The 25,189-nt window shown below is 40.2% G+C and overlaps 2 gene segments (V, D, J or C); one reads left to right on the top strand and one right to left on the bottom strand.

Annotated features, from left to right (window-relative positions):
* LOC112628818 overlaps positions 1-25,189 on the top strand; it is a 1,133,279-nt gene that overhangs the window by 430,043 nt on the left and 678,047 nt on the right.
* On the bottom strand, positions 10,549-11,396 carry LOC112628833. The segment is given in 2 exon segments: positions 10,549-11,185; positions 11,289-11,396. Coding segments are annotated over 2 exon segments (444 nt in total).

Below are 25,189 nucleotides of genomic sequence, written 5' to 3'. Positions count from 1 at the left end.
AGAATGCTGGCCACACCAATGAGAAAAGTCTGTAGAGTGGTCCGCACAGGTCAGAAATTAGAAAGTGGTATACTCACAAGCTTGCAAAACCGGTAGACATTCAGCGTATTCAGCATTCAGCTCTTTCTATTTCTTCAGGAAAATAAAGGGGTTATATCTGTATGGAAAATGGGACAAGTAGTTTTCAGCTGATTCTCCTGGGGAGTTGCTGTTGAAATCACTCAGGAGATGCTCTGACACAGGATTGTGAAGAGGATGTTGATCCCCAGTGGTTGCTGTCAGCAACACGGGATGTTCAACCCTGGTGGGTGCCTTTGTTGCTGTTTTGCCCACAAGAGATTTTAGGCTGTCGTGTGCTGAATGCAGGTGAGTTTTTAAACCTCAGATGAGGAAAATTCATGACCACATAGAAGATGAGAAAACTGAACACTTCATCAAGCACATTCCGCTGATGAGAACTGTTTACACAGAGACCCAGAGATTAACTGGGAAGAGGAAGGGGGTGGGGAAGATCATCCATAGAAGGACACATCCAACCTGCTTGAACTCCCTGTGGAAGTAGGGTTTAAATGTTTGTCCTCAGCTAATCGGGGGCATTTCAAGACCTTCACAAGCTTTCAGAGAAAGAGTTTTCATGAACAAATACCCATATATTACTCAAAGTTCTATTTTTTTGTATGTATTCTTCTTCTCTAGGCAGCTCCACAGTAGGGTGTTCTCAGAATTCTCCCCGATCCTTCTTGAGTTCCTGGTGCAGTTGCTGGAGGAAAAGCCTGCATGGGGGAGGGAGCCCTCCTCATGTGAATCCCTGAGGCTGTCCCGTCACCTCACCCGCCACTGCCCTTCAGTCACTTGGTAAACATTTGTGAGCTAATCTTCCTGAAATGTGTGGTTTTGCACAGTATATTCACAAGGGAACAAAATACTTAAGCTCTGTCTATTTCCACAGGCACATATTCCTTTCTGGAGCACAGGTGGGTCTTGAGTGTGTGGTAGTGGATAGTTAGTGAGAGGAGGTTTATGTGCATCTTGTCATCTCCCAGCGTGTATCCACCATGAGGCTGACACCCACAAGCAAGCAGATGGACTTGCTCAGCTGGAGGATGACAAATATTTTCATAACCTGTGACCTCAGTGGTGCTCTTTCCCTGCACGGCCAATCATGGTTATCCCTCTGGCTAATGTGCAGTCAGCAAGAGCGACCACTGCCCACCTCTGTGAGGGCTCCCTCCAGGGGCCACCCACTTTGTAAAGGGAAGCTGTTGTTCCTGCCTGGGTCCCATGCATGTGTTTGCATTTGCTGCACAATCCGCCTTATTCAGAACCGCCACCCAAGAGCTTACGGTGCATCTAATCCAACTCTAGGGCATTATACATGGAGTCTCTTATTGTCAGGTTTGCCAACTCTCATTAAAGGATTTTCATTATGGAATTGACCAGAACTTGCTGGCCTTTTAGAGATATGAACCTGGCTGCAATGCTGTGGAATCAGGAGGACCAGAGAGGTCCTATATACAGGAGGATATCTTTATTAATGAGTGCACTCAGACCCAGCAGACTCAACAAACAAAGACTGGGTGCAGAACAAAGACAGCACTTGACTTTTATACACGCTTCACAAAATGGGGTGGGCTAGCTTGAAGCAGGCTTAGAGTAGCACAAAAGCAGGGATACAGAGGCAGGACAAACACAGTCACATTGTAACAGGTTCATAACTCAGGATTGCACATGACCATTGCTATGCAACCCAGATGTCTGTTATCTAGGTTTTGCTCTAAACAGCCTTGCACTGTTAACACATCTCATAACGCTCACTATGGTGCCTAGACCGCTGTAGTTCAGGTCTGCTCAGGCTTCTCATTACCTTCATTGTACTTCTTAGATAAAACAGAATACTTGAAGTTACTAGTTACAGAGAACAAGAATCTATAAACTCACACCGTAAAACAAAGGAAAAAATCTTTTTCTTCTCCCTGTGTTGAGGGAGTGCTGGAGGAGTCTCAGAAGCACATTAGATAATATTATTAAGACTTTTCCTGGGTCTGGGCTGTGCTTATTGCTGCCTCTGGGATAAGTCAGCCTAATACAGGAAAGCTTATTTCTCTTAAAAATTTTTTTTTTTCAATTTCCAGCCTCACTAAAAGCTTAAAAATGTTATTCTCAGCCGGGCGCGGTGGCTCAAGCCTGTAATCCCAGCACTTTGGGAGGCCGAGACGGGCGGATCATGAGGTCAGGAGATCGAGACCATCCTGGCTGACACGGTGAAACCCCGTCTCTACTAAAAAAAAATACAGAAAACTAGCCGGGCGAGGTGGCGGGCGCCTGTAGTCCCAGCTACTCGGGAGGCTGAGGCAGGAGAATGGCGTGAACCCGGGAGGCGGAGCTTGCAGTGAGCTGAGTTCCGGCCACTGCACTCCAGCCTGGGCAACAGAGCGAGACTCCGTCTCAAAAAAAAAAAAAAAAAAAAAAAAAAAAAAAGTTATTCTCTGGGAAGGGGCATTGTAAACCAGAAGTAAGAAAAACTCCAAATTAATATATATTTTGTGGATTTTGGAAGAAAGTGCTCAAATAGTAATGCCTCAACTCACTTTCCCTCTGACTAATATCACTTCTAGAAAGCCATTGAAAATACCTGGGTGTTCCAAGATCATTTAGGTTTGTTATATTAGGGGATCATCAGAAAAAGAAAGAACCAAGTGTCCGTGTAGATTCATCCATTGTAACTGATTTGTGCCTGTGGTGCAGGATGGTCGTGGTGGAGGAGGCTGTGCCTGTGCAGGGCAGGGATTCATGGGAATTCTCACACCTTCTGTGCAATTTCTTTTTTTTTTTTTTTTTTTGAGACGGAGTCTCGCTCTGTTCCCCTGGCTGGAGTGCAGTGGCGCGATCTCGGCTCACTGCAAGCTCCGCCTCCCGGGTTCCTGCCATTCTCCTGCCTCAGCCTCCCAAGTAGCTGGGACTACAGGCGCCCGCCACTGCGCCCGGCTAATTTTTTTTTTTTGTATTTTTAGTAGAGACGGGGTTTCACCGTGGTCTCGAACTCCTGACCATGTGATCCACCCGCCTCAGCCTCCCAAAGTGCTGGGATTACAGGCGTGAGCCACCGCGCCCGGCCCTTCTGTGCAATTTCTTTGCAATCCTAAAACTGCTCTAAAATGAAATTTATGGTAAGGAGTGACAGAAACATTTGAAAGACAATTTTGCCTCTTTTTAAGAATCATACTTACCCTTAACACATGATCAAATAACCTTGCTCCAAATTATTTATGCATCTAAATTGAATTGTTCACAGTAGCACCTTCGTGGAATGCGTGCATCAACTTTATTGAGTGTGGCCTTTCCCACTCTGTCAATTTGGCTTATATGGTGGCTCTTGAATATAATATTTCTCTTACAGTTAGACCGTGTTTCTATTGTTCTCAAATATATAACCCATTTTCTAAACAGTCTTAAACTGAACAACCCCTGACATTTCCTCAGCCCAGCACAGCTGAGTCCTCCCTCAGGGTTTCTGACCCTCTGAGGATGTGGTTTTCACACTGTGCCTCTCGCACAGTAATACACGGCCGTGTCCTCAGATCTCAGACTGCTCAGTTCCATGTAGACTGTGCTCGTGGACATGTCCGCGGTAATCGTGACTCTGTCCTGGAACTTCTGTGCGTAGCTTGTGCTACCATCACTAGGGCCGATTCCTCCCATCCACTCAAACCCTTGTCCAGGGGCCTGTCGCAGCCAGCTGATAACATAACTGGTGAAGGTGTATTCAGAAGCTTTGCAGGAGACCTTCACTGAGGCCCCAGGCTTCTTCACCTCAGCCCCAGACTGCACCAGCTGCTCCTGGGAGTGGGCACCTGCGGAGAGGACACAGTAGAGAATGACAGTCCCCTAAACTGGAAAAAAATATCCCCTCCTCAGCCCTGGAACTAGTTGATCCTTTACCTGGAGCTACTGCCAGCAAGCAGAAGACCATCCAGGTCCAGTCCATGGTGAAGAGCTTTCCTCTCAGGGGCTTCTGTAGAGAAGGGATGAGGCTGTTGGGCGATGCTTTCAGGGCCCAGATATATCCGTATTTACCTCAGTAGAGCTAAGGTTATTTGCATATTCATGAGACAGATTATTTCATACTTCAAAGCCTGATCGAGGATGAGAAAGAGAAGATAGATGACCCATCTGCCACACAGGAGTGGGATGCTGATGGTCCAAGCCCTAATGCTGCTTGAGAAAATGCATGCCCTGCTCCACTGCTATTCATGGACAGGATCCTTTCACTGAAGAACAAGTCCCCACAGATTACGCTCCTCACTCTGATCCCATATTTCATTAGCATCAAGACCATCTGATCATTTCTGGACTATAACTGTCCATGACACTGAGCATGTGCCTTGGCCCCATCATGGTCCCCTCAGGCACCAGCACAGCTCACTGTTGACTCTGAGAAACTGACTGTGGATGTTCCACGTGACTCTCCAGCAGGTTCCCCTGAGATCCGCTGGGCACACCTGAGACAGTGTCTCCATCACCTGCCTGGTGTCTTGATTCCCCAGGATCTTCAGCAGAAACACTCTGGGTTTACAGAATTGCCCTGAGGTGCATAATTGGAGATGATTTTCTTATGTGACGGACACAAGGAGTCAGAAGTTGAAACAGGAGTTTGGAGCTCTTTATGAACTCATGCTCCCAAAATAACTTCCAAGGAATTTGCGTTTTGGATAACTATGGATTTTATATTCATCTCTGTTTATTAGTATTTTGTGAAGTATTTAGACTTTCAGTTCGTATCCAGAGATCCTGATCTTTCCATATTGATTTCTGACTCCTTACGTTTGTGCACCTCCCACACTCTCAGATCTACCACTGCCCTGTCACTCACACAATGTAGGCAACATTACTTAACACTGAAATCTGAATTTTTTGTTCATAGGAATATAGTGACTCCTGCAATTCTGTAACCATTGAATTAGTAAAATCATGCCTATTCTTCATATTCTCACTATGAAGATATTTATAATCTAGAAGTCCAATTTAAAAAATGGTTATCACTGCCTTAAGTTACATGAATTGTTCCATTGTAGCAGGACATTTGAAGGCATATCAGCAACTCGTCGGACAGTTATTTTAGATTTTCCTTTTTTTCTGACGAAGGAAAACCGAGACCTTGAGAGGAAACCTCCTCCCCAGCCTTCTGTTCTGGGGCTGGACCCTGTGCTGCGTGGCTCCTGAGTGCCCCCTCCTGCCCAGCCCTTACATTGCAAGGAGGTTTCTGTCAGGGCTCACAAAACATTTTCCCGAGTCTTTAGTCCAGCATGAAGTGGCTGTGTCCTGGCTTAGAATACTCTTTCAGCGACAATATATGCCGCCAACACCATCTCTTGAAACAGTTGATTGGCCTAACTAAACCTATTGAATTCTGCAGAAAGACCCAAAGAAAAGATTCTAGGACACAGGAGGGAGCCAGTTCTCTGAAGCTCCGGATGCACTAAATCAGTGGAGACACGGTGAATACAAGAACTTGTAGGGGTTTGGGCAGGGTGGTGTTTCTTCATTAGGCTCTTATAGTTGAACGTTGCATCTGAGAATACCTGCGGGTGTAGATCTATTCAGATGAAAGCCATCTCTGTATCTCCTATTCCAATAACACACATTTTTCCTTCTGCCCAGTGTCTAGCCTGTAGAAAGTGCCTCCTGCACTGACACTAGGTCTAGGTTTATGCCATGTTTTTGTCCTAGAGAGCTAAGACAAACAGGATACAAGTGGAGACTTGGGAAGGACATGCAGTTTTTTGTTTTTTTTCTTTTTCCTTAGCTAGGAACCCTGCAAATGGCCCATGGTAACAGAATCAGCAGTCAATACGGGAGTTGTCTTTACAGAGTTGATGTCAGAGGCTTCAGATCGCTCTTCTGTCCTTGTCCTACTCTCTGCCAATCTCTTTCAGTTTCCCTGTTCTCCTTCTCTGATAGAGCCTGTGCATTGCCACACCTTCATCTTTAATTTGTGCATCCCGGAAGTATCATATGAAGTTACAAATGAATCTTAATAATTTAGTGCTCTTCTTTCTCTGGAAGTTGTCCTATACACAGAGTCTCCAGAGGTCAAACTGATGCTTTCCCTTTTCCAGCTGGAACATTATAGGATTCTTACCCTATTGACTAATTTAACCCATTTTCATGATAAAGGAAGCCTGCTGTGAGGGGTCTGTAATGGAGATGGACTGCCTTCCCTTACATAGATAAGGTGCTAGAAGGGTCCTTCCCCTGGATCTTCTATCTGGAGCAGTTTCTGTGTGTATTTCTCAGAGTTTATGTCTCTTGATGACTCAGCCATGAAATAATCTATTGCAATTCTCACACAAAAAACCTGGAGGTCACTGGAGCAAAAAACCACAACAGTGTGGGGTGTGGGGTCTCCAGGATTTTGCACCCTCATACGGTCAGACATGCCCTCTTTGTTTATGTAGTTCAGATTTACATCTAATAAACCCCACAGCCAGGTGTATCTGAATTGCCACATACCCATTTAAACTCACTGGAGCAGCAGCTGAGTGTAATCATCACACTGAACTCAGAGAAACCTGGGCCCAATACACTGTTTCTTGTAGCTCAGAGAAGCATCCTTGATTCACTTGAGTGGACATTTCTTCCCTGAAACAGCCTCACTACCAGCTACACTAAAGAGTTGCTATGGAGCCGCTGTGGGGTTGGATTTCTTCCCCTCGGCCTGTCATGCAGGGGGTTTGGAATGATGTAGACCTTTAAACTTAGATGCTAATAATTCCCACTGTTATTGAAACGGCTGGCAGCCCCCAATCCTGTTTCTCCCCTCCACTCACCTGAATATATCCAAGAACCCCACGAACCTCAGGACTCTCTTTTTCATGGATGACTCTGAGGATTGTCAATCTGCTCAGTGCCACAATCAGAGGCATCCAGTGGAGGATTCTCAGTCCACTGATACGTTGAGCCCATAACATAGGACACTTATACAAGAGTGGCCACATCATGTCAGTGCCAATCAACATTTAATTCAAGGGGCACGATTTTCAGTGCATTGAAGTTTAAAAGTTTCATAATTCTTAAAAGAGGCACAAACTGCATAGTTTGCAGAAGAAATAAGCTCATGGTTAGAAGAAAGCTGACTGCCCCCAAGAAGAGTCTGTTTAAGTAAAGTACCTGAAACATGATGTTCTGAAACCTTGTGAAAATTCATTTCCCGGAGTGAAAAACAGGAAAGTAATTCTCAAATCATTGGAAGAAACCTTATCAGAAATTTTATCAATGCAGCAGTCAAATTCCAGTAAGTCAATCCTTGGGTTTATGTTTCACAACTCAAGAAGGAATAAAGAAATCTACATAATTGGAAAGCTACTCCAACAGAGGGAATTTTGACCTATTTAGTTAATAGACCAGTATTCACTCAAAGACACTCTCCTATGGGATCTTCAACTTAAGCAGATCTCTGTAACCTGGAAAACTTTTCTCACTTATTTTTCTCTAGACATCCGTAAAAGCTAAAACACATCTTGTATATTTGTGCATGAGTGATCTATAGAAGTACTTTCCCTATTAATGAAAGTTTATGGAAACATGAGAGCTTCATCACTTACTGTGAACTCACACTTCACTGGTTTCCAAAATTCTCCACCTATGTGATGAGGCAATGGGTGCCTCTGAGAATACACTGATTTTTGGACTGAACATGTTCTCCACTCCTCACTTGACTGCATGGTTCCTCCCTCATACAGATGTGTCTATGACTGAAAACCCAACACTGATATCCGGCAGATTCTCCTCTTATGAGATTCATATTCTTTCTTTCTTTCTTTCTTTTTTCTTTCTTTCTCTCTTTCTCTTTTTCTATCTCTCTCTCTCTTTTTTCTTTCTTTCTTTCTTTCTCTGCATGTCTCTATCTCTCTATTTTTCTCTGTCATTACTATTTATTAATGAATCATCCTGAATCCTGCCAAAAGACTCCATCTCACATTCTGCAAATATTCTGACTCAAAGATAATTAGGGGAAAACTCATCTTTGGCCAAGGTAGGAAAACTTTCTAGACTTCCCCTAGCTTTATTAGAGCCTCATATGAAGAGCCATGATAAAACATTATCTGTTTTTGGATTATACCTCAAATCTAAAACTGCTCTTCATAGTGGTTATGACATTCTATATTCTCACCATTACCATTATGCCAAATGGTGTGGTGGCTTCTAAATAAATTAAAACAAAAATACCGTATGACCAGTGATGCATCTTATGGAAATATACCCAAAGGAGATGAAATTACCACCCTGTGAAGATACCTGCTCTCCTATGCTTATTGCAGTGCTATTCACAACAGCCAAGATATGAAAACTAAGTGTCCGTCGATGGACAAATGGATAAAGACAATGTGGTATTTGTACACAATGTAACATTATTATGCCTTATAAAATAAGGAAATGCTGCCATTTTCCACAAGACAGATGGATTCCCACCACTACTAGCAATGTATTTTATCCAATGCAGCCCCTCCCTGAGAACTAGCAGATCCAGGTCCAGTAGTAAGGACTGGTTGTGATGGAGTGGCCAGAAAGAGTGCAGGTGAGGCTGAGCATCAATGTGAGGTCTTCATGTCCAGGGCTGACTCCTGCAGCTGCTCCTGGGACAGGGCATGTGAGTACATGGAGAATCCATCCCTGTCAGTCACATGTACCTGCACTCACCACATAGACCCATGTCTGACATCTGAGACACTCACGCTGGGGAGCTGTCACTAGGCACAGGAGAAGATACAATAATGCCATCTTCTTCATGAACACAACTCTGCATTCCCCAGATACCTCAGCCCTGCTTGAGGGGAGAGCTGTTAGCTTCCACAGTCCAAAAGCATTTCATACCCTGGAGCCTAAAGAATACTTTGGATGTGGCAAAGCCTTGTACTTATAAGAGAGAGGGACAGAGGTCAGACTCCCCGTGGACTTGAATATGATTTATTGCTGTCTATTTTCAGATTGACATGAAACACTTCCTTGCCAAAAACTACACCCATGACAGTTCAGAAAATTTGCTGTATTTCTGGTTTCCCACCTGTGACATTTGAACTTCTGTATCAAGTGAGCAATATGCATACCTTACAGGAGCAATTGCAAAATAACTCTCTAAGTCATCACTATTACACAATTGCGACCCTGTCCTTACTGACAAATATCTTCTGGAAAGTTTTAAGTAAAAATAAATCATAAATTGCAACCTTAAATTACAAGTAGCATAATGTTCACAAACTCAGGAACTCCCTTTGCCGAAGGTACCTCCACTAGAACTTACAACCCATGGTCTCCTTCCTTAAGGACACACACATTATCATCTTATGACTTGATTCATCAAAAGCCCACGTGTTTTCCATTTTACCTTCAATATTATACTCTGATTCATCACAGGCCGATACAGCAAAGTATTATAGGGGATTAACGTGGTATGCGGAAACATTCAACAGGATGTTAAAAATGCCTTCCCATCACATCTTCCTAAATAGCTTCTTTACTGCTGTCAACTTGGAAATTCCTTGTTTTAGCAGAGACATCAGAGAAAAACAGCCTCATATATTGTAAAGGGGCTAATTACCATTAAAAACAAATGCAGCAGTGACTCCAGGATGTGAATCCACAGGTTTCTGAAGTGAAAATGAGGTGAATTACATAAGTTGTTTTGAGAGGATTTTCCCGTGCTTGTAAAATCAATACCAAGGTTGTCATCAGTGTAGGGTTAAACAGTGATCTGCTGGGAAGATGTCCTTGTAGTCGTGATTTTTTGTAAGGTTGTAGTGACTTCTATCCAAGGTTGTGGTTAAGCAGAATCCATTTGTGGTAGTTCTTGTTATCAGGAGTATGTGTATGAGAAACTTTCTTCATGATCATTCCTAGTTCCATTTTTCAGGGCGTTAACACGAGTGGCTCCATTTTTATTTTGAAAACTTTCACACACTCTTTCTAATACTACTGGTGAGGAAGGTGACTCTGTGGTAGTTTGCACAGGACAGGATAAATTTCATATCCACGTCCCATTTTGTCCACACAAGCTCATCCCCTTCACTACTCTTGGCCACTTGCATTCCCAGGTGAGTCTCCAGACAACACACTGCAGGGTGCTGAGCAATGGGAGAGAAGAAAGTCCCATCAGCCTCTCCCACATGGACGCAGGAGCCACAGCCTGAGCCACACCTGAGCTGCAGGGAATGGACTTGAGGCCTGGAGCTTTGACAGCATGAACTACATCCCCACTATATAGGCAGCAGGAACAGTACAAGGAAAAGCAAGAACAACAACAACAAATAAAAAGAAATAGAATGGACTAAGAGCAAAAGGGGCTCCAGAGCAGTGCTGATACTGATTTGCATACTTTAGCGTCAGGAAAAGAGTCAGACGTGAAACCTGTGAGGTTCTACATGACACTGACCATGATCTAGACTCTCTATTGGCTGTGATCAAAATTCCTAAAGACTGTTTTAGTCAGAGAGGTTTCTGTCCTGAGTCTGATTGGAGAAGACTCACCAGGCACCCCTGAGATTCCTCAGGATTCTGATCCTGGTGACCATGGTTGAGGACTTTTCATCTCTGTAAGCATCAATCTGCATTTTGTGCGTATGGGAATAGGTTCTCATATTAAAATAATCATTTAAAAATATGTAGAGATGACACTGGTAAGCACAGAATTCTGAACTTAAAGAGATTCCCTAGAGAAACGGTAAAAAGATGAAGTCCCACATCCTGACAGGAAATCAGCCTCAGTGTGCACCTGCCTCTGGGGTTGGTGCTAATCAGTGACCCCTGAGCGCCCCCTGCAGCTTATTTCCTCCAGCATCCGTGCAGGGAGGTTTGTGTCTGGGCTCACATTGATTTCCCCTCACTGTGTCTCTTGCACAGTAATACACAGCCGTGTCCTCGGCTCTCAGGCTGTTCATTTGAAGATACAAGGAGTTCTTGGCGTTGTCTCTGGAGATGGTGAATCTGCCCTTCACGGCGTCTGCATAGTATGTGTCACCACCAGGACCAATAGCTGATACCCACTCCAGACCCTTCCCTGGAGCCTGGCGGACCCAGTCCATGCCATAGCTACTGAAGGTGAATCCAGAGGCTGCACAGGACAGTCTTAGGGACCCGCCAGGCTGTACCAAGCCTCCCCCAGACTCCACCAGTTGCACCTCACACTGGACACCTGCAAACACAGAGACACCATGATCAGAAATTGCCACATATATTCACTGTTTCTGTCATTCACGTCCACTCACACTCAATATCTCTAGTTCTCCATGAATCACCTTCTAATATGGCAACAAGGAAAACCCAGCTCAGCACAAACTCCATGGTGAGTCCTGTGTGTTCAGTCCTAATCACTGAATGAAAACACCTGGGAATCCCAAGGCTGGGGCTCCTCTCCCAGAGCTGCAGGGTCAGGGCTGGGCTGGTTTTCATCAGCAGAGGGAGGGACCTATTTGCATATCTCCTACTATATAGCAAGCTCTGGGGTTGGACACCTGAGGAGAGGGCAGGTCCCACAGCAGATGAGAGCATCCTGTGGGATTTTTATGGCAATGATTGCATTTGGGAAAAATCTGTCTTATTGTGATATTGTTCTGTGTAAACATTTAACAACTATCATACTTTTTGTTATTTTTACCTATGTGTATATATTATGTTATTTAGGAATCAGTGCGTTCTTTATTTACAGATGTAAAAGTGAACCCACACATGGAGGGTCTAGGTATGTGTCTAAGGGCTTACATCTGGCATCAGTGAGTCCTAGTATCTGGGCCTATGCTCCTCACAGCTGGCCTCAATTGCTCTCTGAACCAACTCTTGGACAGAGTTGCTGCATTTACCAAAACTACAGAGATATCTAGTGGTCACACAGATAAATTTTTGGTGTATCTGACACTTAACAAATCTACTTGTTCCTTCCTATCATCCCTCTTTTGTCTAAAGTTTCAGTTGTTTACTTGTAATAAATTTTATGAGTTTGAATTGACAGATGATAAAATTCACATATTTAACCTGTGCAATAGTAATCTTTGAAAAAAAAATCTGTTTTCAAGATGACAAGTCAACTCCCCTCAGCATTCCTCTTGATCTTTTATTTATTTTTATTATTCTCCTTCCCTTTTTCTACCATTTCTTTATAAAACTACTGATGTTTTCACATTTCTTTGGACTAGTTTTTATTTTCTATAATAATTAAGAATAAAATAATATAGTATATACTCATATATTTGGCTTATTTTTATCAATAGAAATACTAAGAATTAAACCATTTTATGCTGTATGTGTTTATTTTTCATAAATAATGGGGAGCATTTCAGCAAACAAATGTAGCATAGTTTATTTTTCTATTAAGATACTAATTGATATTTGATTTTTTCATTACACTGGGTCTTACTAATAAATCTGCTACTCAATTTGGTAATGTACAAAAATGATAAATTATATATAAATTTTATAAATATATTTATTTTTGCAACAACAATAACAGATAAACAGAAGAATGCCCTATTTGGCAACTTTTCTTTAATATTTCAGATAACTGAAGTTATGAGATAAGAAATGAACCTGTAAACCAAGGAGTATCTGAGACTAATCTCAATAGATTTAGGAAGTTCATTTTTCCAGGATTAAGGACATGCCCGTGACACAGCCTCAGGGAGTCCTGATGATATGTGCCCAAGGTTGTGGGGCACAGCTTGGTTTTATACACTTTAGGGAGACATGAGACATTAATTAATACATGTAAGATATATGTTGATTTAGTTCAAAAAGGCAGGACAAACTGAAGTTGGGGGGAGAGTTTCTAGGTCATAGGTAGGTATGAGACAAATGATTGTATTCTTTTGAGTTTTTGATTAGCCTTTAACTGAATGTACAATTTACAGGAATAGTCACATAAAGCTTAGTCTGGCGTAGCGAAACAATAGAGCAAAGGGAGCAATCAGATGCGCATTTGACTTACGTGAGCAGAAAAAACACTCTGTCTGTCCTTGGTCCACAAGGATTTTCCTTGTGGTCAAATTTTGAAGGAGGTGTGTAGCTTTTAAAAACGTGAGCACCTGTCATTTTAGGGAAAGAATGGGAGGTGGGTTTGCCCCAAACCATTTTTAGCTTGACTTTTCCCTTTGGCTTAGTGATATGGGGCACCCAAAGATTTATTTTCCTTTCACAATCAAGGAAACCTTGGGAGAAACAAGTTCTTGTAGAGACAAACAAAGCCATAGTGTCAGGTAAACTGAGGCCGAGGCTGCCATATGAAATGTAGCCTCTTACAAGATAAAGCTACAAACATGTGTTGGGAGCCTCTTATTTATTTCTTATTATTCCTTGTGAACAAACTGTAACCTACCTGAATAGGTGGACAAGATTGAAAACCTAACTTAGGAGTGTGCACCTGTAACTATAGCTGAGACTCGGCCAATTCCAGCAGTCACAGCTCAACCACTCATACACTCTCGAGTGTGCAAACTGTTTAAATGAGACAAACATCATCCTGTAACCAACCCAGCTGTTTCTGTTCCTCACTTCTGATGTCTCGACATCATTTTCAAAAATCTATAAATCTTTCTCCACCACGTGGCTGCCCTGAAGACTCTTTGAATGTGCTGTAACTCTGGTGGCTGCCTAATTCACGAATCATGCATTGCTCAATTAAACTCCTTTAAACTTAATTTGGCTTAAGGTTTTCTTTTGTCAGCATTCCTATCCAATCGAATCCCTTTGTCATAGAATGGGGACAGTCAGAAAAATCTTCCTTTCCCAAAGCATCTGTCTGAGAGAGAAGGTAAGCCCATACTTCTGAACTGCATTCAGACCCACTCCCCTCATCAGCACTACAGAACTAAAGATTCACCCTGCAGGGGATCACCGCTGAAACCATTATTCCAGAGGTACTGGTGGAGCCCTAGAGGAAATGGGATAAAAACCGAGGTTCTCACCAAGGTTCCATCGAAATTCACCTCCTCTCTGTTGTGGAATCAAATCCTTAATCTGCAGGGCATGGCAGCAGATCTAGAAGGTGATGAAAACAGTGGAGAATATTGGAGCTGTGGGAGGGAACAACTGGGAAAAACAGGAGAAAACCCTATAGGTATTTAACTCTGTAGACGTCAAGCTATTTACATGTTAATTAGGCAGCATATTTCATAGCTAAAGACCTGATCGATCATGAGAAATAACAGAGAGATGACACATGGAGAATGCAACAGTGGGAAGCCGAGGTTCAAGTTCTGATGTTTGTTTACTGATATTTGTCCCTGGCATGTCCAGAACTTCATGGATACAGAACTCCTCTAACAGAGAAACAAACTCTCACAGGACATAATCCTCAAAATGCTCGCACCTTCAGATGGAACATTAACAACCTCAAACGTTTTTCGGTTTTGCCCTTTGCAAGTTGAACTCCTGGCATGAGTGTGTCTCTCAATATTTGCACACATTGAGTTGACAAACTTCTATTTCTTCTACATCTTCCAACTATTAAGATTTCTGAAAATTCTAAAATTTTCTCTCTTCAAACTGGATCCTCATCAACTCATTGTGTTAGGTAAATACTCCAAGTATGATGGGATATGTAAAGACACATCGCAGTTTTTGCTAAATTATTTATGTTTTATTTTATTTTAATTTTCAAAAATAAAGATGAAGCCTCACTATTTTTCACAGGATGATCTCAATCTCCTGGGTTCACATAATCTTCCCACCTCAGCCTCTTAAATTTCTCAGATTATACGTGTAAGCTACTTTGCCTGGACATTACTTATTTTAACGTTTTAATGGCATTTTTGTTTTGAAATAAGTGTAATTCAGGTGCTGGAAAAATTTACTCCTCAGACTCCTCTGCAGCAGCTCCAGGGCTGACATCTGTGTTGAGTGGGTTCTGGGCCTGCCCTGCAGCTCTGCCCTCACCCTGCAGGGGAGGGTGCTGTTTGGGCTCACAGAGCATATTCTCCCAATGTCGCTCTCCCAGAGTGAAGGGGCTGTCCCCTGTTCACAATGCTCTTTCAGCAGCATCTAATGATTTTAAAATTGTCTCTTGAAACAGTGACTTATCATTACTATACCCAGTAAACTGCAGTGACAGCCCAAGCACAGATTCTATGAAACCACTAGAGAGTCTCTTTCCTGGGACTGTCAGATGCATTGACAATGAAAGTCCAGAAACTTTAAGAGAATTCTTAGGAGCCTCTTATTTATTTTAGAATTCTCTATTCAAAATCACACCAAATGGTATCTCCACAGAGAGAAGTACATGGCCCAAAGCTCACAAAAATTAAAACACACATGTACACACACACACACACACACGCACATATACACACACAGTTGTATGGCTGAGTTTTACAGTAATTGGCTCCTGATTTTGGATTTTTCCTAGTGTAAACCAAAGGTTTCTGAGAGAGATGTCAATCAAATTAAAATTAATTTTGCCAAACTCACGGCATGCCTGGGAGAAAAACAAAAGTAATCACAAAAACTGTGTGTTCAGTGCTGCTCCCCAAAGACGATTTTTATGGCTATCAATATATAAAGGGAAAAAGCTGGAAAGAGGGGAAAAGGGGATTATATGAACATTTACATGTTGTAATGAAAAACAGCATATAGGGAAATAGAAAATCAAGTGGTTCTCCTGTGCTACATATTTCAACGACAAACAAATTGTAACTATCTGTGAAAATATTTAAATTTTCGTTTCTAGCCATTTTCTAAGGAATGAAAGGAAAATCAGTTTCTTGCATGGATCATCCTTTAGGTTGTTTCCCCCTCATGATATAATGAATTGAGATCACAAGTTTTTATTTTCCTTCCATATTTCCCCACTTTTTCCTTTTTAAAATCTTTCAGAGGAAGCATTTTACAAGCCAATGAGTTTCTGGTCTGCTGTTTTGTTTTGTCTTTCATGGGTAGGATGAATTATTCCTTAACAGATCCCATGTTGTTAGTACAGCTCATTGTTACTTATCTTTCAAATGTTGGGAGTCTCACATCTGATTAATAAGAAAACAGTGGGAGAAAAAGAGAAGTAAAACATAAAAAATAAAGGAAGGAATAACAAACAACAAAAAGAAGAAACAATCCTGGAAAACTGACACAGGCCTTGTAACTCTGAAGGCTGTACATTAGTAGGGTAAACAACAAATATCTGAGGCAGGTCTCAGTGAATTTAGGAAGTTTATTAACGTGGTTTGTCTGTGTCCCCATGCAAATCTCATCTTGAATTGTAGACCCACAATTCTCATGTGTCATTGGGAGGACCCAGTGAGAGGTAATTGAATCATTGGGGCAGGTCTTTCTCATGCTGTTCTCATGAGAGTGAATAAGTCTCATTAGATCTGATGGTTTTATAAAGAGGAATTCCCCTGTGCAAGCTCTCTCTAGTCTGCCACTATGTAAGATGTCCCTTGCTTTTCTGACATGATTGTGAAACATTCCAAGCCATGTGAAACTGTGAGTCAATAAAACCTCTTTCCTTTATAAATTACCCAGTCTTGGTTATGTTTTTATTAGCAGCAGGAGAACAGACTAATACATTTATTTTGCCAAAGTTAAGAACCCACCCATGACCAGCCTTAGGAAGTCCCGAGACATGTGCCAAGGTGACTGATGTACAACTTGCTTTTATACATTTTAGAGAGACATGAGACATCAATCAATATATGTCTAATGTACATTGTTTTGTTTCTGTAAGGCAGGACAAATCAAAATGTGGGCTTCCAGGTTAGAAGTAGAAAAGAAACAATAGGTTGCATTCTTTTGAGTCCTTTATTAGCCTTCCACTGAATACACAATTTAGTCTGACTCAGTGAATCCTAATTTTTACATAAATTATATTGAAGAGGAAGCAATCAGATATGTATTTGTCTCAGGTGAGCCTCAAAGGAATGACTTTGAATAGAATAGAAAGGCTTTCCCCAAATCACTTTCCAGTATAGCAGCCTTGTTTTCTGGAATATCACCCAAGGTTCTTTGTCTCATGGCCATGAAAATCAAGGGCACAGACACACAAAGGGTGAGGTTAGAGCATAAGTTTAATGGGTAAATGGAAAAGGAACCTCTCTGTCACAGAGAGGTTTCCCAAATGGGTTGCCATGCTGCAGTGAAATGTAAGGATTTTTTATAAATGTGCTCGTGGGGTGAGGGTATATTTTCAACACAGGGTGCAAAAATAGTTAGGAGCAGGTGTGCCATCTGCATAGAGCAAAGACTCTAGCAGCCCCAAATCATACTTTTCTTATGCAGATGGGGACTTCGCTTGGTCTACTCCACGGTACTTATCTCCTTCCACCATGCATGTGCTAAAAAGGGAAGGAGGAGTTTCTGTGCCTGGTCCCAGGTACCTCCTTGCAGTTGCTGGCATCCCAAACCGCATGCAAGCTTCCAGCTTTCCTATCTTAGTGTTTCCCCGGAAAAAGAAATGAATGTGCTCACGAAGGTCCACTGTTCTTACTGGGACCCATCCTGTATATGTGAAGTTTGGAGATTACACCCAGAAACACCCTCTCTGCGAGAGCTGCTTATCTATGTTTTACAGCCTGATCTTTCAGGCTGTACTTCGTTATAAGTGATTTCTTTGAACAGTATGTGATTAGAAAATTAGTTTCTAAGCTGATTTTTGTTAAAAGAAAACTTTTTGCCAGAGACTCTTTCATCCTATCTATCTAAAAAATTTCTTTCTATCTCTTGTAACATTAGCTTGACTCTTCTCTTTAGCTTAGTGATTTGGTGGTCTCAAAATTTATTTTCCCTTCACAGTAGGCAGGTATAAAATGAGTTTTTGTATATAATTGAGTTTCCTGTATTAGTCCATTTTCATGCTTCCACAAAAACATATCTGAGTCTGGGTAATTTATTTTAAAAAAAGGTTTAATTGACTCACAGATCTGCATGGCTGGGTAGGCCACAAGAAACCTATAATCATGAAAGTGGTAGCAAACATGTGCTTCTTCACATGGCGGCAGGAGAGAGATGTACCAAGTGAAGAGAGAAGCCTCCTATAAAACCATCAGATCTTGTGAGAACTCACTAATTAATAGGAAAAAAGTATGGAGAAAACAGCCCCCTTGATTCAATTATCTTCACCTCGTTCCACACTTGACATGTGGGAACTATTACAACACAAGGTGAGATTTGGGTGGGGACACAGAGCCAAACCACATCATTGATTTTATTTTCTTTTAGATTTTAAGTTGTCTAGCTGTAAGAAAGCACAGTTTAACTTCTGCTGATTTCAAATCAGAACAAAAATTTACAAAGGAAAATAGCTGAAAATATTATTTTAGAGAGTTGTGCAAAGACAAAGTTTAAATTCAATCCAAATTGAATAAAATAATATAAATTGAAAAACAAGTGTACAATTTTAAAATGTAATAACAGATGCACTATAGTTTATTTTGAAGTAATATTTCTCTCTATAATGACTCAATTTTATTAGAGACAAATATCATACTAGGACCAATGTATTTGTAAAATAAGTTTTAGGCTTATTATACTTGGCCTGATTTTTTTGTATAAGGTGCAGCAAAAATAATCAGTCAACATATTAGCTCTCTTTTCTGTTTTCTATTTTTTTTTTTACATAGGCTATCTTATTCATAAACTGACTTTGCTGGAAATTTTTTATAAAGAATCTAAGGATAGAATCTTTAAAATTCTCAAGCCCAGTCAATGTTTTATCTGTGTCGTTAGATAGCTATATGAATTGGGTTACTTTCTCTTTTTTCAAGTTTCTAAGAAAACCTGCTATTCCTGGGCCTGTCAGAAAGTAAAATTATTTACTTTCTACAGCTCAGGGCCCTTCAAAAAAAAGTTACATACTAGTTTTTCCAAGAGGCTTTATCAGCTCTACAGGTTAGATCCATTTTACGAAGTGAATCTGAAAATATGTCATTCAATTAAAGCCTTGGTAAAATGAACATTGTCTCCAATTGTGCCCTGTTATGGAACAAAGCAGATTTTTATTGAACCTATGCAAATAACTATTTTAATATATGAATACTCACAGTTTCCAAATTTTGGAGAATTTATGTAAGAGAAGAAGAAATTATGTTTCTATTTTTTTCTCAATAGAGTATAATATACTCAATTGTTAAAAACTGTGAATAGCTTACAGGACAAAGTTTTCTTCATTCTGAAAAACAAAACATAAGTATTCAGCAAATGCTTTAAAGAATAAGCCATAAAAATTATTTCAGTCTCCTGTTGGTTCAGTTCATGGAATGAAGTCCTGTCCTGCTTAATATTAGATTAACAATCATCATAAATGCATCAGGTCTCAATGAGAGTCATGGAAGTTTTTCTCCCTGTACCAATGGCACAATTTATAAAATTGTCACAATCGTATATTTAAGAGTACTCCTCAAAATTCTATGGATTATGAAAAGCCAGCTGATATAGAATCAAAGTAAAACAACAATTGTGGATGACAGAAGTTTTAGAACAGCCATGGCTAAAGACAGAATTGAGAAGAAAATTTGGTTATTTCTGTGATAAAAAATTGTACATAATAATCATAATTACTACTGATAAAATATACTAAGACATATCAAAATCACTTATATATCATAAAATTTGGGAACATATGCTCTTTAATTTATATAAATATATTACAACTATATAGTCCACATTTTTATAAATATAGCCCAAAGTTAAACACCATTTCAAATTCAACATTGCTTCCTGTACAATTTAGTTATACCAAATAAACTAAATACATTCCTTTTCATCTTCAGGGAAACTCATATCAAGAAAGAATAATGAGGTCAAATGACAGAATTCACAATTTTATTTTGTGAAGTTTGTCAAATACCAAAAGTGTAAAGCACTTGATATTACAAAATGGGATTACAGATTATTGTAAAGTAAGTTACTTATTTAGCCAAGTGACAACTCATTGATTTCAAAAAAAACTTTTATTTTTGAAAGAGAAGAATTAATTTTCTAAATAATAACCACTTATAAGAACAGCATGAGAAAAGTTAAAACTGTCTCTCAATTCTGAAAAATAAATCTATTAAATTATAATTACTTTTAGTAAAAAATATAATTTTCATAGATCTTTTATAAACTTTAAAAATAATTTTAAATTAAAAAGTGGATTAATTCTTCAAGAATCCTTGTCAATCTGACATAAAGGCCCAGATCTTAGCCTTGCATTAGTGTGCATTTAATATTAATGTTTAATTGATGAAAAAACTCTCAAGTAATTTTATCTGTCAACATTAGCTCTTATAATCCTACAAAGCACTTCTTCTGTAGTAGTCCCTGGGCCTGGAGTGGTTGAGTAGTTTTAATTTCTGACCTTGTGTCTTAAGGGTATGATTAATTTTATTGTCATTTTCTTTCAGATTTGTAGATGGGGCTTTAATTGCTGTCAGTGTTTAAGATTTAGTGGGACTTGGTGTCCTTCTTTTTTTATTTTATTTTATTTATTTATTTTTCTGAAATGGAGTTTCACTCTGTCACCCAAGCTGGAGTAGAGTGGCATGATCTTGGCTCACTGCAACCTCCATCTCCTGGGTTCAAGCAATTCTCCCTGCCTCAGGCTCACATACAACTAGGATTACAGGCATCCACCACCACACCAAGCTAATTTCTGTATTTTTTAGTAAAGATGGGGTTTTGCCATATTGGCCAGGCTGGTCTGTAACTCCTGACCTCAGGAGATCCACCAGTCTCTGCCTCCCAAAGTGTTCTGTGTCCTTTTTAGACCTAGCAGTCAAACCTTAGTAATGTAGCAGCACAAGGCCTTTAAAAATAATGCAGATAGTTACATGAATGTAATACCATTAATTTATATGTCGCTAAAATCTCAGTATTCCTAAGTAGTTGAAAAGCTTAACAGTTACATAGGAATTATTTCAATAAAATATAAAATTTGTTTTAAAACAGTTACCAAATGTCAAAAAACAAAAAACAAACAAACAAGAAAAACAAAAAACTTATGCAGTGTGACTGTTTTCCCCTGTGGGGAACTCCATGTAGATAACCTGCAAGTCAACTCTAATGAAAAAAGTATTTGAATTAATTAGACATAGGAAGAACATGTCTTGAATTACAAGTGAAGATTTTTATTTCATAGAAAAATTAAACATTTAAAGAAAAGCCGAGTGCAGAATGTTATAATGAAATCAAGCATTTTATTTAGAACTTTAAGATAAAATGCATCAGACAATAATAGCAGTTAGAAAGTTACAACTAAAAAATTTCTGATCGGGAGCAAGATGGCCGAACAGGAACAGCTCCAGCCTCCAGCTCCCAGCGCGAGTGACACACAAGATGAGTGATTTCTGCATTTTCAACTAAGGTACCGGGTTCATCTCACTGGGGAGTGCCGGACAATAGGTGCTGGTCAGCTGGTGCAGCCCAACCAGCCAGAGCTGAAGAGGGTGAGGCATCGCCTCACCTGGGAAGCGTAAGGAGGAAGGGAATCCCTTTTCCTAGCCAAGGGAAACTAAGACACACAACACCTGGAAAATCGGGTAACTCCCACCCTAATACTGTGCTTTACCAAAGGTCTTAGCAAACAGATTCATAAAGCAAGTCCTTAGAGACTTACAAAGGGACTTAGACTCCCACACAATAATAATGGGAGACTTCAACACCCCACTGTCAACATTAGACAGATCAACAAGAGAGCAAGTTAACAAGGATATCGAGGAATTGAACTCAACTCTGCAACAAGCGGACCTAATAGACCTCTACAGCACTCTCCACCCCAAATCAACAGAATATACATTCTTCTCGGCATCACATCGCACTTATTCCAAAATTGACCACATAGTTGGAAGGAAAGCACTCCTTAGCAAATGTACAAGAACAGAAATTATAACAAACTGTCTCTCAGGCCACAGTGCAATCAAGCTAGAACTCAGGACTAAGAAACTCAATCAAAACCGCTCAACTACATGGAAACTGAACAACCTGCTCCTGAATGACTACTGGGTACATAACGAAATGAAGGCAGAAATAAAGATGTTCTTTGAAACCAATGAGAACAAAGATACGACATACCAGAATCTCTGGGACATATTTAAAGCAGTGTGTAGAGGGAAATTTATAGCACTAAATGCCCACAAGATAAAGCAGGAAAGATCTAAAATTGACACCCTAACATCACAATTAAAAGAACTAGAGAAGCAAGAGCAAACACATTCAAAAGCTAGCAGAAGGGAAGAAATAACTAAGATCAGAGCAGAACTGAAGGAGATAGAGACACAAAAACCCTCCAAAAAATCAATGAATTCAGGAGCTGGTTTTTTGACAAGATCAACACAATTGATAGACCACTGGCAAGACTAATAAAGAAGAAAAGAGAATTTTAGACCAATATCCCTGATGTACATCAATGCAGAAATCCTCAATAAAATACTGGCAAACCGAATCCAGCAGCACATCAAAAAGCTTATCCACCATGATCAAATGGGCTTCATCCCTGGGATGCAAGGCTGGTTCAACATACGCAAATCAATAAACGTAATCCAGCATATACACAGAACCAAAGACAAAAACCACATGATTATCTGAATAGATGCAGAAAAGGCCTTTGACAAAATTCAACAGCCCTTCATGCTAAAAACTCTCAATAAATTCGGTATTGAGGGAACATATCTCAAAATAATAAGAGTTATTTATGACAAACCCACAGCCAGTATCATACTGAATGGGCAAAAACTGGAAGCATTCCCATTGAAAACTGGCACAAGACAGGGATGCCCTCTCTCACCACTCCTATGCAACATAGTGTAGGAAGTTCTGGTTAGGACAATCAGGCAAGAGAAAGAAATAAAGGTATTCAGTTAGGAAAAGAAGAACTCAAATTGTCCCTGTTTGCAGATGACATGACTGTGTATTTAGAAAACCCCATCGTCTCAGCCCAAAATCTCCTTAAGCTGATAAGCAACTTCAGCAAAGTCTCAGGATACAAAATTAATGTGCAAAAATCGCAAGCATTCTTATACACCACTAACAGGCAAACAGAGAGCCAAATCATGAATGAACTTCTATTCACAATTGCTTCAAAGAGAATAAAATCCCTAGGAATCCAACTTACAAGGGATGTGAAGGACCTCCTCAAGGAGAACTAGAAACCACTGCACAGTGAAATAAAAGAGGACACAAACAAATGGAAGAACATACTACCATGCTCATGGATAGGAAGAATCAATATTGTTTCTGTCAGGTTTGTCAAAGATGAGATGGTTGTAGATGTGTAGTATTACTTCTGAAGGTTCTGTTCTGTTCCATTGGTCTATATCTCTGTTTTGGTACCAGTACCATGCTGTTTTGGTTATGTAGCCTTGTAGTGTAGTTTGAAGTCTGGTAGTGTGATGCCTCCAGCTTTGTTCTTTTGACTTAGGATTGTCTTGGCAATGCAGGCTCTTTTTTGGTTCCATATGAACTTTAAAGCAGCTTTTTCCAATTCTGTGCAGAAAGTCATTGGTAGCTTGATGGGGATGGCATTGAATCTATGAATTACCTTGGGCAGTATGGCCATTTTCACGATATTGATTCTTCCTATCCATGAGCATGGTATGTTCTTTCATTTGTTTGTGTCCTCTTTTATTTCACTGAGCAGTGGTTTCTAGTTCTCCTTGAGGAGGTCCTTCACATCCCTTGTAAGTTGGATTCCTAGGGATTTTATTCTCTTTGAAGCAATTGTGAATGGAAGTTCATTCATGATTTGGCTCTCTGTTTGCCTGTTAGTGGTGTATAAGAATGCTTGCGATTTTTGCACATTGATTTTGTATCCTGAGACTTTGCTGAAGTTGCTTATCAGCTTAAGGAGATTTTGGGCTGAGACGATGGGGTTTTCTAAATATACCGTCATGTCTTCTGCAAACAGGGACAATTTGAGTTCTTCATTTGCTAACTGAATACCCTTTATTTCCTTCTCTTGCCTGATTGCCCTAGCCAAAACTTCCAACACTATGTTGCATAGGAGTGGTGAGAGAGGGCATCCCTGTCTTGTGCCAGTTTTCAATGGGAATGCTTCCAGTTTTTGCCCATTCAGTATGATATCGGGTGTGGGTTTGTCATAAATAGTTCTTATTATTTTGAGATACGTTCCATCAAGACTGAATTTATTGAGAGTTTTTAGCATGATGGGCTGTTGAATTTTGTCAAAGGCCTTTTTTGCATCTATTGAGGTAATCATGTGGTTTTTGTCTTTGGTTTTGTGTATATGCTGGATTACGTTTATTGATTTGCGTATGTTGAACCAGCCTTGCATCCCAGGGATGAAGCCCACTTGGTCATGGTGGATAAGCTTTTTGATGTGCTGCTGGATTCCGTTTGCCAGCATTTTACTGAGGATTTTTGCATCGATGTTCATCAGGGATATTGGTCTATAACTCTCTTTTTTTGTTGTGTCTCTGCCAGGCTTTGGTATCAGGATGATGTTGGCCTCATAAAATGAGTTAGGGGGGATTCCCTCTTTTCTATTGATTGGAATAGTTTCAGAAGGAATGGTACCAGCTCCTCCTTGTATCTCTGGTAGAATTTGGCTGTGAATCCATCTGGTCCTGGACTTTTTTTGGTTGCTAGGCTATTAATTATTGCCTCAATTTCAGAGCCTGTAATTGGGCTATTCAGGGATTCAACTTCTTCCTGGTTTAGTCTTGGGAGAGTGTAAGTGTCCAGGAAATTATCTATTTATTCTAGGTTTTCTAGTTTATTTGCATAGAGGTGTTTATAGTATTCTCTGATGGTAGTTTGTATTTCTGTGGGGTCATTGGTGATAGCCCCTTTATCATTTTTTATTGCGTCTATTTGATTCTTCTCTCTTTTCTTCTTTATTATTCTTGCTAGCAGTCTATCAATTTTGTTAATCTTTTCAAAAAACCAGCGCCTGTATTCATTGATTTTTTGGAGAGTTTTTTGAGTTTCTATTTCCTTCAGTTCTGCTCTGATCTTGTTATTTCTTGCCTTCTCCTGGATTTTGAATGTGTTTGCTCATTTTCAAAATAATGGAAGGATGGAAGAAAAATCTGGAAGGGGAGATTTGTCTTCGTTCACATAAGATAAGGTTCTGGAAAAGTCCTTTCCTGTAGAAGTTCCTGAAGCAGGCTCCTGGTATGTTTCTCAGTAATTAATCGTCTGCAATTCTGATCCATAGGAAATGCATTTGGATTTTATTTTTTAGAATCCTGAGGTTTCTGGAGAGAAAGTAGAGAAACTTTAGAAG

This window comes from Theropithecus gelada, chromosome 7b (genome assembly GCF_003255815.1).
Source record: "Theropithecus gelada isolate Dixy chromosome 7b, Tgel_1.0, whole genome shotgun sequence".
NCBI classification, from domain to species: Eukaryota; Metazoa; Chordata; class Mammalia; order Primates; family Cercopithecidae; genus Theropithecus; species Theropithecus gelada.
Note: the sequence above shows the minus strand (reverse complement) of the source record. Positions and strands in the feature narration are given on the sequence as shown.